At 43.8% G+C, this 15109-nt stretch overlaps 1 protein-coding gene across 3 annotated transcripts in view; it reads left to right on the top strand.

Annotated features, from left to right (window-relative positions):
• The first annotated feature begins 2575 nt into the window (after window positions 1–2575).
• The window catches only part of RLF (RLF zinc finger), a 106799-nt gene continuing 94265 nt past the window's right edge, over window positions 2576–15109 (top strand). For 2 of the 3 annotated variants that reach the window (XM_084609670.1, XM_084609674.1), the window contains exons 1-2: window positions 2584–2761; window positions 6986–7140. In XM_084609670.1, coding sequence (XP_084465796.1) covers window positions 2609–2761; window positions 6986–7140 — 308 coding nt within the window. In that variant the 5' untranslated portion in view covers window positions 2584–2608. Of the gene's footprint in view, window positions 2762–6985; window positions 7141–15109 lie in introns of all 3 variants that reach the window. The other variant, XM_084609671.1, reaches the window with a different exon arrangement.

Genomic DNA, 15109 nt, shown 5'->3' with positions numbered 1-15109 from the left:
CTGAGAGAGACAGCAGCAGCGGTGCCATGAAATCATCTCCTGCTGGCCTTTGAGATACAGTGGTAGTGGTGCCACGAACCTGATGCCTGCTAGCCCGAGAGACGGGAGTAGTAGTGCTATGACACCACCAACTGCTTGCCTCCGAGATACAGCAGCAGAGCTGCTATGAACCCACCACATGGTGTCCTAAGAGATACTTTGAGAGTGATCCCATGGAGATACCAGGAGATACAGCGGCAGTGGCGCCATGAACTAACCGCATGCTGGCCTAAGAGATAGTTTGGCAGTGGTGCCATGAACCCCCTACCTGCTGGCCTAAGAGATAGAGAGGCAGTGGTGCCATGAACCCCCTACCTGCTGGCCTAAGAGATAGAGGGGCAGTGGTGCCATGAACCCCCTACCTGCTGGCCTAAGAGATAGAGGGGCAGTGGTGCCATGAACCCCCTACCTGCTGGCCTAAGAGATAGAGGGGCAGTGGTACTATGAACCCACTGGCCGCTGGACTCTGAGATACAGCAGCAGTGGTGCTCTGAACCCACTGCTTGCTGACCTGTGAGATACAGCGGCAGTATTGCTGTGAACTCACCACGTGCTGTTCTCCGAGATACAGAGGAAGTGATCCCATAAACCCATCTCCTGCTGGCCTCTCACATAGAGCTGCGGTGGTGCCATGAACCCAACACCTGCTATCCTAAGAGATACTTTGGCAGTGCTACCATGAACCCACGACCCGCTGGACTGTGAGAGACAGCAGGAGTAGTGCCATGAACGCACTGCCTGCTGGCCTCTGAGATACTTTGGCAGTGCTGCCCTGAACCTACCACTGCTGGCCTGTGAGATACAATGGCAGTGGTGCCATGAATGCATGGCCTGCTGGTGCTTGAGATACAGTGGTAGTGGTGCCATCAACCTACTGCCTGCTGGACTGTGAGAGATAGCAGCAGCGGTGCCATGAACCCATTGCCTGCTGGCCTTTGAGATACAGCAGTAGTAGCATGATGAGCCTACCGCATGCTGACCTAAGAGATATTTTGGGATGAGTCCACGCTGTGCTGTCCTTTGAGATACAGCAGCAGTGGCACCATGATCCCACTGCATTATGGCCTAAGAGATACTTCAGCAGTGCTGCCCTGAACCTACCACTGCTGGTCTGAGAGATACAGTGGTAGACCTGTCATGAGCCCCCCAGCTGCTGGCCTAGGAGATACTTTGGCATGGTTCCATGTACCCACGGCCTGCTAGCATGTAAGAAACAGCAGCAGTGGTGTCATGCACCCACTGCCTGCTGGACTGTGAGAGAAAGCAACAGTGCCACCATGAACCAAACGCTTGCTGGCCTAAGAGATACAGCAGCAATGGTGCCATGAAGCCACCGCCTGCTGGCCTAAATGACCGGGAACCCACCCCCTGCTGGATTCTGATATACAGAGGCAAAGGTACCATGAGCCCGCCGCCTGGTAGCCTCTGAGATACAGTAGTAGTAGTGCTATGAGCCCAGTCAGTGCTTGCCTGAGATACAGCAGCAGACGTGCTGTGAACCCAGCACAAGGTGGGCTAAGAGATACTTTGGACCCACTGCTTGCTGTCCTCTCTGATACAGCGGCAGTGGTGCCATGAATCCCCCGCCTGCCAGACTAGGAAATACTCTTGCAGTGATAGCATGAACCATAGCCTGTTGGCCTTTGAGATACAGTAGTAGTGGTACTATGTGCCCACTGCCTGTCCTCCTCCGAGATACAGCGGCAGTGGTGCCATGAACACATTACCATCTAACCTCTGAGATACAGTGCAATGAGTAAATGAATCTAGAGAGGGAGTGGTATCATGAACCTACCATTTGCTGGCCTCCGCGTTACAGCAGTAATGGCAGTATGAACCCATCTCCTGCTGGTGTAAGAGAATTTGGCAGTGGTGCCATGAACACACCGCATACTGGCTGCTGAGATACAGCAGAATTGGCTCTCAGGACCTTTTGCTGGCGGACCACCTATGTCCATAGCTTCCAGGCTTATGTGACACACAAGCATTGGCAAGGGTGTTGGAAGAATTATTATAGTGGGGTGCTGAGAGCCACTGAACCAAACTGTAAAGCCTGCATATAATGGAACCCACTTCCAGTCAGGGGGCGGTGCAGCACGCCGCACACCCCTAATGCCAGCACCTATGGGCACTGGCACCCAGGCTCCATCCCTAGCTTGCCTCGCAGAAGGGAAGGGTTTGGGGGGAGGCGGGGTACAAAGATAACCAGGGCGACCACTCCTCGCCCGCTTCCCCGGCCCTCACTGGTCGCAGCGCGTGACTCCTCCCGTCCACATGTTCATGAGCCGCGCCGCGCGCCCCCGCGGCGGTTGGGGGGGTCTCTAGCGGCACAGCCTAGGAGGACGGTTGAAAGCGGGGCCAACAGACGTGTTAACAATATGGCGCTGCCTTAGAACGTCACCTATTTAAACGTTTTTCTGTTTTGCCTCATTCCTTGATCACGTGGTTTCGTGAACGCTTGGCTTTGCCAGTCACGTGTGAGTCATGTGACTCCGTTCCATGCCGGTGAGGTCATCAGGTTGCTCCTGATCACGTGATCGCTGCCTACGCGCGGTGGGGACGAGTGCAGATGGCGGACGCAGAGGCTGAGGCGTCTCCGCGCCCCGATATGGAGCGGCTAGTGGTCGCGCTTCGCGCCCGTCTCTGGCAGTTGCAGGCGGAGCTGCGCGAACAGGAGGTTTCGGAGTCTTCGTCTCGGACTTACTGCCGGGGGTTCTGCCAGGTGGGAGCCGGGCCTGGCGGGAGCCGCGGGGCCCGGGGGTCCCGCACGGAGCACCGCGGGCGGGGGCTGTGGTCCCTCGTAGAGCGGGGCAGCTTTTGCCTTAGGCCGCGCAGCGCTTGTGCGTGCGGAACCCTTCTCGCGTTGGGAGCCCGGCAGCTCAGAGGGGTTGTGTTGGGAAAGCCTATCGCTGCCAGCGCTGCAGCGCAGAGGCATCAGTCCGGGCGAGTTAAACGTTTAGAAATAGCCTTTTCTGACATAGCCATTTGTGTTGGTGAGTGTAACCTTGCCTCCCAGCCCGCTGTAGAGGAGAACTGTTATTTGGAGTTTCTTCTAATTCTGATGTATGAGCTACTTTGCATTTAAAGTGTTGAATTTGCGCACACAATTGATCAGTAATGTTTGTGCGTACTGTGAGTTTGTATTTTTGTCCTCGAATGGGTGCCCCAGAATGAAAGCTTTGTTTTAAGAAAAATTGTTTCGCTCTCCCCTTGTCAGCATTAAGGTATACATGTGGCAGCGTTGTCTTAATTAATAGTTCTGAGGAAGTTTTAAATCTCAAATTGACAATCTAAATGTCAACGTTGTTAGCAATTTCGGTGCTCATTTCAGGAGAAACGTCCAGTTAATGTTTTACCTGTAATAGCTAACTGCATCTGTGGGTACAGAATTCTCTAGCTGTTACTTTGAGTATTAATGCAGTTGTGTTTCTGGTACAATTTGCATCATATTGAAAATGTAAGGATCCAGTAAGATGTTTTTGATATCAAAGAAATTACATGAATTTGTTTTGTTTTGTTTTTTTGTTTTTTTGTAGTCAATATAAGTTAAATTATTTATTTAAAGGACATTGCTACAGAATTACTAGCTTGGCATCAATTTGCTAGAGCGCACCCAGGCAACTTGAAGCAGAATAAATCCATTTTGCTGTGCATTATTGCATTGTCATCAAACCATAGGCAACTTTTGATCTCTGAACTTGACATGACAAATAGTTTGGAGATGGCCATGTGGATTTTGGAAGGTTCTTAGATCAGAAGATCAAAGGTACAATTTCTGTGTTCGGTATTGTTAGGGGGCATATTCCTTCACCCACTTACTTCCCTGGTCCTTCTCGCATGAACAGAGAGCAACAATACCGGAAGTCCAAAGTGCAAACAATTCGATGTTTATTGGGGTGAACTTCCAGCAAGCATGATTCCAGTTTCCTTAGTGTCCCCCTTCCCAGCTCTGACACCACAGAGCCTTACACCTGTGTCCCTGTTCCCATTCCTGCCCTTAGCCAAACATGACTCCAATTTCCCCACCCCCATTCCCTGTTCCCATTTCCCCCACCCACTTCCTGATTGACTGCAGTCTATATAGTAAAACTTGAGTTCTGCTTAGATATACCTTAACCAATCATTTTCCTGAAATTTAACTAACCAATCCTAACATTGTAACATGATTATGTAACCAATTATATCCCACCACCTTAATTAGCTTACACCCAGCAAAATGAATTATACACCAGACAGGAACAATCACAGAACCAGACCGAGATTATACAGACAAACAATAGCAAAGTGGGAACTATAATGACAAAACAATACAGAAGCGAGGATTTCACATCCCAGCTATTGATAAGTGAGTTCTTGCCAGACAGGATGCTATCAAACTAGGTTTCCTTTTACATCTTCTAGGCACTTCCCTTTCTCTGGAGGTGAAGGGCACTATCGGGACAGGATTGTATTCCTAACAGCCCAGTAGCATCTTATTTCAATGTGACTAGCTTATGGCTGCCTCTGTTGCTTAGCCAAAGGCCTTAGCCTAAGAACAGGGCCTCAGACTGTCACAGTAAGAGAAGGACTTTACACTGGCAGACAGTGATTTTGATTCTCTCTTTTATACTTCTAGAACTAGCCAAGTGATAAGAATACACCTAAATTCTTAGAGTATAGGCCTTTACAGACAGGCCTGAATATCTATATCCTAACAAGTATCAGTTCAAATTTTTTATTACACCTGTTGTAATCGACAATGGTTAGGGAAAGAATGAGTCAGAACAATTCTCTAACCACTTTAGAAATAACAAATACCTATCTACTTTCTCACTATGCATTCCAGAATAATGTTCTATTATAGAGGTGCAGTTACTTGATAAAATATATAGATTCAAAGATTTTTAAGGTCAGCAAGAACTATTGTGTTGACCTTTTCTGACTTCCTGCATAATGTGGGCCATAGAATTTCTCCTAGTAATTTCTTTAGCAAATCCATAACTTCATTTTGAAAGATACAGGGGAGGTCTACACTATAAAGTTACTTTGCTATAACTACATCACTCAGAGGTGTGAAAAATAAATGTGCCTGAACGACATAGTTATACTGACTTAAGCGCTGGTGTGGACAGCACTGTGTCGTTGTGAGAGCATCTTCTGCCAACATAGCTGTCCCTTCTCATGGGGTGGATTAACTATGCCAGTGGGAGAGCTCTCTCCCTTCAGCGTAAAAGCGCTACAGTGGCATTGGTGCAGCTACATCGATGCAGTGTTTTAAGTGTAGACTTGCCCACAGTCTCAGTTTAAAGATTTCAAGTGGAAAATCTACCACATCTCTAGGTGAATTGTTCCAATGGTCAGTTACCCTCAGAGTTAAACTTGTACATTATTTCTAGTCCAAATTTGTTTATATTCAACTCTTAGTTTTTGGGTCTTGTTCTTTAATTGGTCTTCTCCCCACATGTCAGTATTTCTGTGGCTGGATCCGAGCTGTGCCTGCAGTCTCTTCTCCCCACAGACTGAGGAGATCCAACACCTACTGAGTAGTCCAGATGGGCGTGTGTCTGCAGTGTGTAGCCAGTATGGTCAGCTGGGCAATTGCTAGGTGTGCTCTCCAAGCTGGGCAAACGGGAAATAGGATTTCAAAAATTCACTGGGCTTTAAAGGGGAGGGGTGTGTACCTGGCCATTTAGCAGTGGAGTTCAAAACAGTGACCAGAGCAGTCAAGGTGGGGCGTTGTGAGACACCTCCTGGAGTCCGCTAAAGTCCACCTAAATAACACAGTATCTGCACTATATTGCATCAACCTAACTACGTTGACCTACACACTATGCCTCTCATTGAGGTTGAGTAAAGTTGGCATAGTGGATGAGTTATGTCAGCGGGAGTGAAATTTTAGTGTAGGAACTTAGGTCGAAGTAAGCTGCCTTGCACCCAATGAACTCTAGGTTTCAACTTGGCTGTATTTAGGCTTTGCACATTTTTTTTTTATAATTTCAGTGGGTAATATCAATGTTTAAGTATTTTTTTTAGATTTTTATGAATTTGAATTTTCACAGTTGTGGCAGATTGTCAGACAACTATTTAATGACAGTAGATGTTGAGATTCAAAAAGTTAAAGCTTTATAACCGGTAAAAGACAAATTATCAACATCACATGTCAAAATATACAAAGTAAATAACCTTAAATCAAACTCTTAAGTAGCATTTTTCTTTCTTTGCTTATCTGTACATTTTTAATTGTGTGTATTGTGACATCAATGTTTAGCAATAAATATTTACTCGCTTTAAAAAAACCAACCCTCTAATTGTGCTAGGCCTAGCTGTGTTGCATCGCTCATGCACACGGGACTGAGCTATGGGTGTATGATTCCCCTTTTAGAAGTACTGCTTAACAGTGGCATCACTTTGGGTTCTATGATGATTCTCTGTCAGTGACTTCGTATCCATTTTGTGAAGGTATTGAAATGTTTATACTATCTAATGGCATTGTAATCTTGCTCTGTAATTTAAAGTATTTTATTTTGTTTGTGAATTCTCACTAGCAATGAAGATCCTGCTGTGTTACACTTGTATATCCGTGTTGAGGTCCAATGAGTTGCACAGATGAAGATGAGGGCAGAATTTGCCCCTCTAACTGGATCTTAGTTAACAGTTCTTCTAATTCATGAGTCACTATAGAATCCAGTTCACTCTGAAGTAGAACTTCTACCACACTAACAGGATTAAAATTAGTAAAAGTAATTCAGTGCTTATTTTTAATACTTTTTATCTTAGGAGACTGCATATGGAGAACTTCTGTTGAGCAAAAAGTTGCCATTTTCCCAGTCACTTTTTACAGTGGAGTTTTGTCTTTTCCATGATTTTTTTACGGTGTAGTCTTAACATTACTATAGTGTGTATATTTTTGCATTTAGATGTAAAATTTCATATGAAAATTATAATAATAAAACTTGTTTTCTTTCAGACATTATTACAATATGCTGGAAACCGGGGTGCATCGGAACATATTTTGCCTTTTTTGGAAGTGTATCGAATCTCCATCCAAAGCTTTGCTAATGCACGACCATACTTGACTACGGAATGTGAAGATGTCCTTCTGGTACTTGGCAGGCTAGTACTGTAAGTTTAATTTGGTGTACCAATCTCTTAAAATGAGTACAATAGAATCTCATCACTTTGCAGATTACCAAATTTTGCAAATCTGTGAGTGAGCAATAAACAAAAAAATGTTCTTGTACTTAAATTTTAATTTGATAACTGTAGTTCTAATTATGCTCAATGTATTAGTGAATGTATTTCAGTATATTTTGCTAAATTAAGTATCTTCTATTCCCCCTCAAGGCCAGCTGCAGTCCCCCCAACCTCCTCCAGCACAGACACTCTCACTCCTTACCCTCCTAGAGCCCAGCTGCAGGGTTCCACCTGACCCAGACACTCTCACCCCCTTTTCACTATTTCTTGTTGGTAGTGATTTTCACTTCCTGTCTGTTGTGATGCTATCACTAACATGAGGCTCTGATCTGAGGGGAGTTCATGTCTGTATTCTTTCCCAGGTTTGCAAAAGAATGCTTGCATATAGCTGTTGCTGCAGCAACAAACCTGCAACTGTTGAAAATAGAGAAAGGGGAATGCTTGAGCGTGTCTGATGTGGCTACTGAGCTCACTCGAGACTGTTACAAACACACAAGGGATAGGAAAAGCCTTCTAATTTTTGTTTACAAAGAAATTTAAATACTACATACATTTAAAAGGAGACTTTCTACCTTTACAAACCCCCAAACTGACTATGACTTCACTGTATGAAGTGGAGTGCAGTTATTGAATAGCATAACATATTTTGAACTTTTCTTTATGAAAAGAACTAAAAAAAAATCATGCTTAGGCAGAGACCAAGTCCAGGAAATGTCAGCCAGACCTGAAGAAGAGCTCTATGTAAGCTCCAAAGCTTGTCTCTTTCACTAACAGAGTTTGGTCCAATAAAAATATATTACCTCACCCATCTTGTCTTTCTAGCCCAAAAGAAGAAAGTTTGGGCAGGTTCTGAGCGCTTCGTAAAACATAAGAATAGCCATACTGGGTCAGACCAATGGTCCATCTAGTCCAGTATGCTGACTTCTGACAGTAGCCAGTGCCAGATGCTTCAGAGGGAATGAACAGAATAGAGCAATTAACCACTAAACCATCCCATCATCCAGACCTAGCTTCGGCAGCTTGAAGTTTAGGAACACCCAGGGCATGGATTTGTGTCCCTGACCATGTTGGCTAATAGCAATTGTTGGATTATCTAATTATTTTTTTGAACCCAGTTGTACTTCTAGCCTTCACAACATCTGCTGGCAATGAATTTTAGAGGTTGACTGTGTGTTCTGTGAAGAAGTGCTTATACTGAGCCTTTATACTGGAAATATTCAGGCAATCTTAATTGTAGCTGTTGCTTTGCACAGGAGCCCAGGTCTTCTTTCAGCAGCTTCGTTTGCCCTGTGGCCACTTGAGCTCACTTCATATGGTAAAAACTACATTAGGCTCCTGATATTTTCTCATTAGAAAATGAGAACTGAAAGTAATTGCTGTGTCAGTCTGCTGCTGAAAGTATAGCCAGGGTTGTAGGTGGAAGGAGAATGAGTCTAAATAGTCCAGGTAGCCTTAAAAATTGTATGGGGAGCTGGTAGCAGTTGCTATATTTAGGTTCTCTAACACTTTCCATTATAAAATATTCTTGAAAGTTTTTTGAGAAGGTGTCAACACCTCAGTTGTACACAACTGGTCTTTGAAATAATGCAGAAATAAATCCTTGGGGCTAGAGATGTGCTTTTTGCATGTCCTGTGAAAGTTTGTTCAGGTATGGCTGAGTTACAGGTCTTGTCTGTATGACCACCTAATTCTTGGTAAATAGGGGTATAAATCTACGTCATGTTAGCTTCACATGCACTAAGTGTCTGTGTAGACCCTGCTGCCACAAACGAAGAATTCTGTAGTGTGCTTAGATCAAAGCATCCTATGGAACTTTTACTGTGTAGTAGCAGGACCTACATGGATGCTTAGTGTCCGGGAGGCTAGTGTGGGGTAGATTTACACCCCAGCTTGCTTGCAAGCTAAGCATTCATATAGCCCATACATTTTGAGGCTAGAATGGACCACTGTGATCCTCTAGTCTGACCTTTATAACGTAGGCCCTAGATCTTCACTGAAGTAACTCCTGTTAGAATTAGAGCATATCTTTTTGAAAAACGAATCTTTATTGAAAGATTTCTAATAATTGAGAATCCACCGCAACCACTGGTAAGTTGTTCCAAAGGTTAATTACCCTCACTGTTAAAAATGTACATCTTATTTCATCTGAATTTGTCTACTGTCAACTTTTAGCCATTGGATCTTATTCAGTCTAGGGGTGTAATGTCGTAAAATCTCATTTTATGGGCAAGTTAATGAATGAAAGGTAAGTGGGGATGTCATATGATTCACAAAAATCTACATAATCGTAATTTCAGTGGTGTCACCCTCTGCCGCATGGCAGAGGGGACATGCTCACTGATCCCCTGATCCCCTTCTCACGAGCTCCATGTCTTGCAGTTGGTGGAAATTTTGATAACCCATTTCCGACAACATTGTACTGAGTTTGGTATAATTTGAAAGCCCTTTGTCCCACGAAAACAATGATACCAAACATGACAAACGTAGAACAGTTAGGTAGATATAAGTTCTAGGAAATTTAATACCAGTATACCTTGCTTACATTAGAAAAAAACAAAACAAAAAAACACATTGATCTTGGCTAATCCTACGGAATTTGTCCGTGGCATGTAGTACTGAAAACACTTATTCATCAAAGTCATAATTAGTGTCATTGCCATGTAGGTCACCACTGCTAGACACACAGTCACACTGATCCTCATCCATGCTGCACTTGTACTCTCTGTACAAGGCAGGCTGCTGGCCAGACATTTGCAGGGTAGTGAGCATCTGGTCTTTGTACAAAAGCATTTGATTAGCTGAAGGATTGATTTGGGACCACGTGATATTTCACACATAACTGGTGTGATAAGTCCATCCCCCAAAACCCATTCATGCCTTATAGGGGAGGATAGTTTTGGATGTGCTTAATCATCCCTGATGTGTTCTGTTGATTGATAATTTCCCTTTCAATGGCAAGTATAAATTCACTCTATGTTGGCATATTTTTTCAGTTGTCTGCTTCTTGAAAAACATCCACCAGCGTAGCTCTGCAAGTGTTGTAATGTTGGTCTTCACATTTTAAACTTTGCATATGAATGTCTCCAGTGCATTTATGACCTCATCAGTGACTGTCTCGGCTTTTTCCAAGCATCTTCAGAGTGAGGAGGACTCTTCGGAGGCTGAATCAAATGGCTTCCAGTAAGATAATTTGATCTTTCCAGTCAGCCTTACAGTAACGTAACATCCTGAAGGGGCGTGGAAACCTGGCAGTATGGTTGCTTTTATCGGGCCAAGTGATGGGACCAAACTGTGAGGGATTTACAGTGATTCTGTTCCTCAGAATCAGGCAGAAAAATGGAATCTTGTGGAAGGCATTTTTGGCATCTCTCAGAGAGCACTAGAACATCTGTCTTGTGCAAAAATCCAGCGTTAGCACCTCCCTGTTACGTTGGTAGCATGCAAGATAATTTTAATGTCAGCCTTCTCAGTGGAACTAAGAAGAAACTCCACTGAACAGTGTGAGGCAGCAGCTTCATTATGCCATGCAATGATGAAATTCTTTGAGCAATTCACTTGTTGGAGCATTTTTCTTGAAAGGTAGTACACCTCTACCCCGATACAACGCTGTCCTCGGGACAAAAAATCTTACCGCATTATAGGTGAAACCATGTTATATTGAACTTGCTTTGATCCACTGGAGCACGCAGTCCTGCTCCCCCGGAGCGCTGCTTTACCTAGTTATATCCGAATTTGTGTTATATCGGGTCACGTTATATTGGGGTAGAGGTGTATGTGGTTAATTCGTATTTGTGCATGCGTTTTAGATGCATTAAGCATAGTTTCAACACAGGAGAAGCTACATTAGAAAGAACGTTGCAAGGAAAGTAAAGTTAAGTAGGTGCCTTGACCCAAAAGACACCCATGCATATGACGTGTATTACATCAAGTGCTACACCCAGACTGTATAGAACCAAAAGGTAAAAGCAAAAGAAAAATACCAATTTTACAACTGTAAACTGTGCAAATCAGTTGGAGTTCATAAATTGCCTTGAAGATGGGACAGCAACATGGTGGCAATGGCCAATGCAGAAGCCAAGTACAGAAAAATATCTGTTTTGAACTGGATTGAGCAGGAACAAATGCTCAACAGAGAGGCTCTGAAAGCACCTATTGAAGATGAACTGTAGGATATGGTTTTAAGCAATCCTATTCTTAGAAACAAATCACAGTGCATATACTTAAAAGCTGCAAAAGATATGACACTATCAAAAGTGGAAGAAAGCACCAATGTCAACAGTAATATGACTGTTTGAAGCTGCAAAGTTTTTATGGAAAAGTATTTTGTTCTGCAGTATGTGGATGCCAAACCTGAAACAATAATAGCACATGACCTGTACCACTTCTTCAAGTAGTGCATCCGTGGTTGCAGTGACTTCAGCACTAGGAATTATGATAAGCAAGTGGAAAATCTGCTTCAGAACTTACTAAAGTTTGATTTGTATATTTTCACATATAGTGTTGACAGTTTGAGTTTCAGTGGTTATGAAGCTTTAACTTTTTAAAGCTGTGCCTGTCATTAAATAATTGTCTGACAAGCCATAATTTCCTGCAACTGAAAATGTAAATAGATAAAAATCTAAAAATATGCTTAGAAATAAGATAAATCTTCCCATCTCTCTCTTAGAAGGGAGCTCCTCAGATACCTTTTTTCCACCACTGAAGACACCATTAGGTTCTCCCATCTCCTCGTTCTGTTCTTCAGATGTTGTCATTGGTCATATCTCCAATAATTTCTTTATCTGATCCAAGATTGGATTGGGTCAGAGCTACGGAAGTCTATTAGCTGCTTTAATCAAGACTTTTGTGCCTCAGAACGCAGTCTAAAGTTATCTCACCCCACAGGAAATGACACATTGCCAGAGTTCAGTAGCTGGCAGGATTGGCATATGCCGCATTTGGTGGCTTGGCTATATTGGTCTTCGCCTAGTCACCCTTTCCATAGAGAGCATTTTTCCATCCTAGTGCCTGATACACTACTAGAGGAGGAAGAAGAGCCTGTGACTCAAATTGATTATGTACAACAGATCAAGAAAATAGAAGGGAAATGTTCCACTGATGAAAGTGTTGGTGTGGCAAGATAGTGGAGTCTCTTACAACCTTATAAAAGAGTCTTCTGGTCCCATGTTCAGGTTACACAAACAATTTTATTTGCTGTCTTCCTCGTCTTTTATTATGGCTAGAGGAGAAAATATTAACAGCAACAAGTCATCTTCACAGTCTCAGCGAGTGTGTTCAAACCTCAAACGAAGATAAAGCATCCTTTGATTATGCTCTCTTTGTCAAATGTTAGGCCACAGGTTTGACAGAAAAATCAAGAGCTGCAAGCCAATTCATGAATTACCTACTACCTGACCTTCTTTTTGACCCTGTCTCATTTCTACTATGAATGGATGTCTATCACTTTAGGCAAGTGGATTTTAGAGATAAAGGAAGGGTATACCTGTAACAGATGGGACCCCCCACCCCACTGTCTGGGATGCCACCTGATGTGCTGGGATTTCACTGAACCTGCCTGCTCCACTAGCCTGGATTCCCTCTCCCTGTTTTGCTGAATCAGGCCTCTGGCAGCACACACATGGAGATATTATTCAGAGTAGCAGCCGTGTTAGTCTGTATCCGCAAAAAGAACAGGAGTACTTGTGGCACCTTAGAGACTAACAAATTTATTTGAGCATAAGCTTTCGTGGGCTACAGCCCACTTCATCGGATGCATGCAATGGAAAATACAGAAGGACGATTTTATATACACAGAGAGCATGGAACAATGGGTGTTACCATACACACTGTAATGAGAGTGATCACTTAAGGTGAGCTATTACCAGCAGGAGGGGGGGTGGGGAGACAAAACAACCTTTTGTAGTGATGATCAAGATGGGCCATTTCCAGCAGTTGACAGGAATGTGTAAGGAACAGTAGGGGGGAAAATAAACACGGGGAAATAATTTTACTTTGTGTAATGACACATCCACTCCCAGTCTTTATTCAAGCCTAATTTCATGGTGTCCAGTTTGCAAATTAATTCCAATTCAGCAGTCTCTCATTGGAGTCTGTTTCTGAAGTTTTTTTTTTTTTTTTTTTTTTTTTTTTTTGCAATATTGCGACGTTTTGGTCTGTAATAGAGTGACCAGAGAGATTGAAGTGTTCTCCGACTGGTTTTTGGATGTTATAATTCTTGATGTCTGATTTGTGTCCAATTATTCTTTTACGTAGAGACTGTCTGTCTGGTTTGGCCAATGTACATCGCAGAGGGGCATTGCTGGCACATGATAGCATATATCACATTGGTAGATGTGCAGGTGAACGAGCCTCTGATAGTGTGGCTGATGTGATTAGGCCCTATGATGATGTTCCCTAAATAGACACGTGGACAGAGTTGGCAACGGGCTTTGTTGCAAGGATAGGTTCCTGGGTTAGTGTTTTTGTTGTGTGGTGTGTGTGTGGTTGCTGGTGAGTATTTGCTTCAGGTTGGGGGCCTCTCTGTAAGCAAGGACTGGCCTGTCTCCCAAGATCTGTGAGAGTGATGGGTCGTCCTTCAGGAAAGGTTGTAGATCCTTGCTTATGCGCTGGAGAGATTTTAGCTGGGGGCTGAAGGTGACGACTAGTGGTGTTCTGTTACTTTCTTTGTTGGGCCTGTCCTGTAGTAGGTGACTTCTGGGTACTCTTCTGGCTCTGTCAATCCATTTCTTCACTTCAGCAGGTGGGTATTGTAGTTGTAAGAATGCTTGATAGAGACCTTGTAGGTGTTTGTCTCTGTCTGAGGGGTTGGAGCAAATGCGGTTGTATCGTAGAGCTTGGCTGTAGACAATGGATTGTGTGGTGTGGTCTGAATGAAAGCTGGAGGCATGTAGGGTAAGTATAGCTGTCAGTAGGTTTCCCGTATAGGGTGGTGGTTATGTGACCATCGCTTATTAGCACCGTAGTGTCCAGGAAGTGGTCCAGGCTGAGGTTGATGGTGGGATGGAAATTGTTGAAATCATGGTGGAATTCCTCAAGGGCTTTTTTTCCATAGGTCCAGATGATAAAGATGTCATCAGTGTAGCGCAAGTAGAGTAGGGGCATTAGGGGACGAGAGCTGAGGAAGCGTTGTTCTATGTCAGCCATAAAAATGTTGGCATACTATGGGGCCATGCGGGTACCCATAGCAGTGCCGCTGATTTGAAGGTATACATTGTCTCCAAATGTGAAATAGTTATGGGTGAGGACAAAGTCACAAAGTTCAGCCACCAGGTTTGCTGTGACATTATCGGGGATACTGTTCCTGACAGCTTGTAGTCCATCTTTGTGTGGAATGTTGGTGTAGAGAGCTTCCACATCCGTTGTGGCTAGGATGGTGTTTTCAGGAAGATCACCGATGGATTGTAGTTTCCTCAGGAAGTCAGTGGTGTCTCGAAGATAGCTGGGAGTGCTGGTAGCGTAGACAGGCCAGGCCAGGCCAGTCCTTGCTTACAGACAGCACCCCAACCTGAAGCAAATACTCACCAGCAACCACACACCACACAACAGAACCACTAACCCAGGAACCTATCCTTGCAACAAAACCCGTTGCCGACTGTGCCCACATATTTATTCTGGGGACACCATCATAGGGCCTAATCACATCAGCCACACTATCAGAGACTCGTTCACCTGCACATCTATCAGTGTGATATATGCCGTCATGTGCCAGCAATGCCCCTCTGCCATGTACATTGGTCAAACTGGACAGTCTCTATGTAAAAGAATAAATGGACACAAATCAGACATCGAGAATTATAACATTCAAAAACCAGTTGGAGAACACTTCAATCTCTTTGGTCACTCGATTACAGACCTAAAAGTTTCAATTCTTCAACAAAAAAACTTCAGAAACAGACTC

Source organism: Lepidochelys olivacea (genome assembly GCF_965140295.1).
Source record: "Lepidochelys olivacea isolate rLepOli2 genome assembly, chromosome: 19".
NCBI lineage: Eukaryota > Metazoa > Chordata > Testudines > Cheloniidae > Lepidochelys > Lepidochelys olivacea.
The sequence above is the reverse complement of the archived record's forward strand: the minus strand, read 5'-3'. Positions and strand labels throughout refer to the sequence as shown.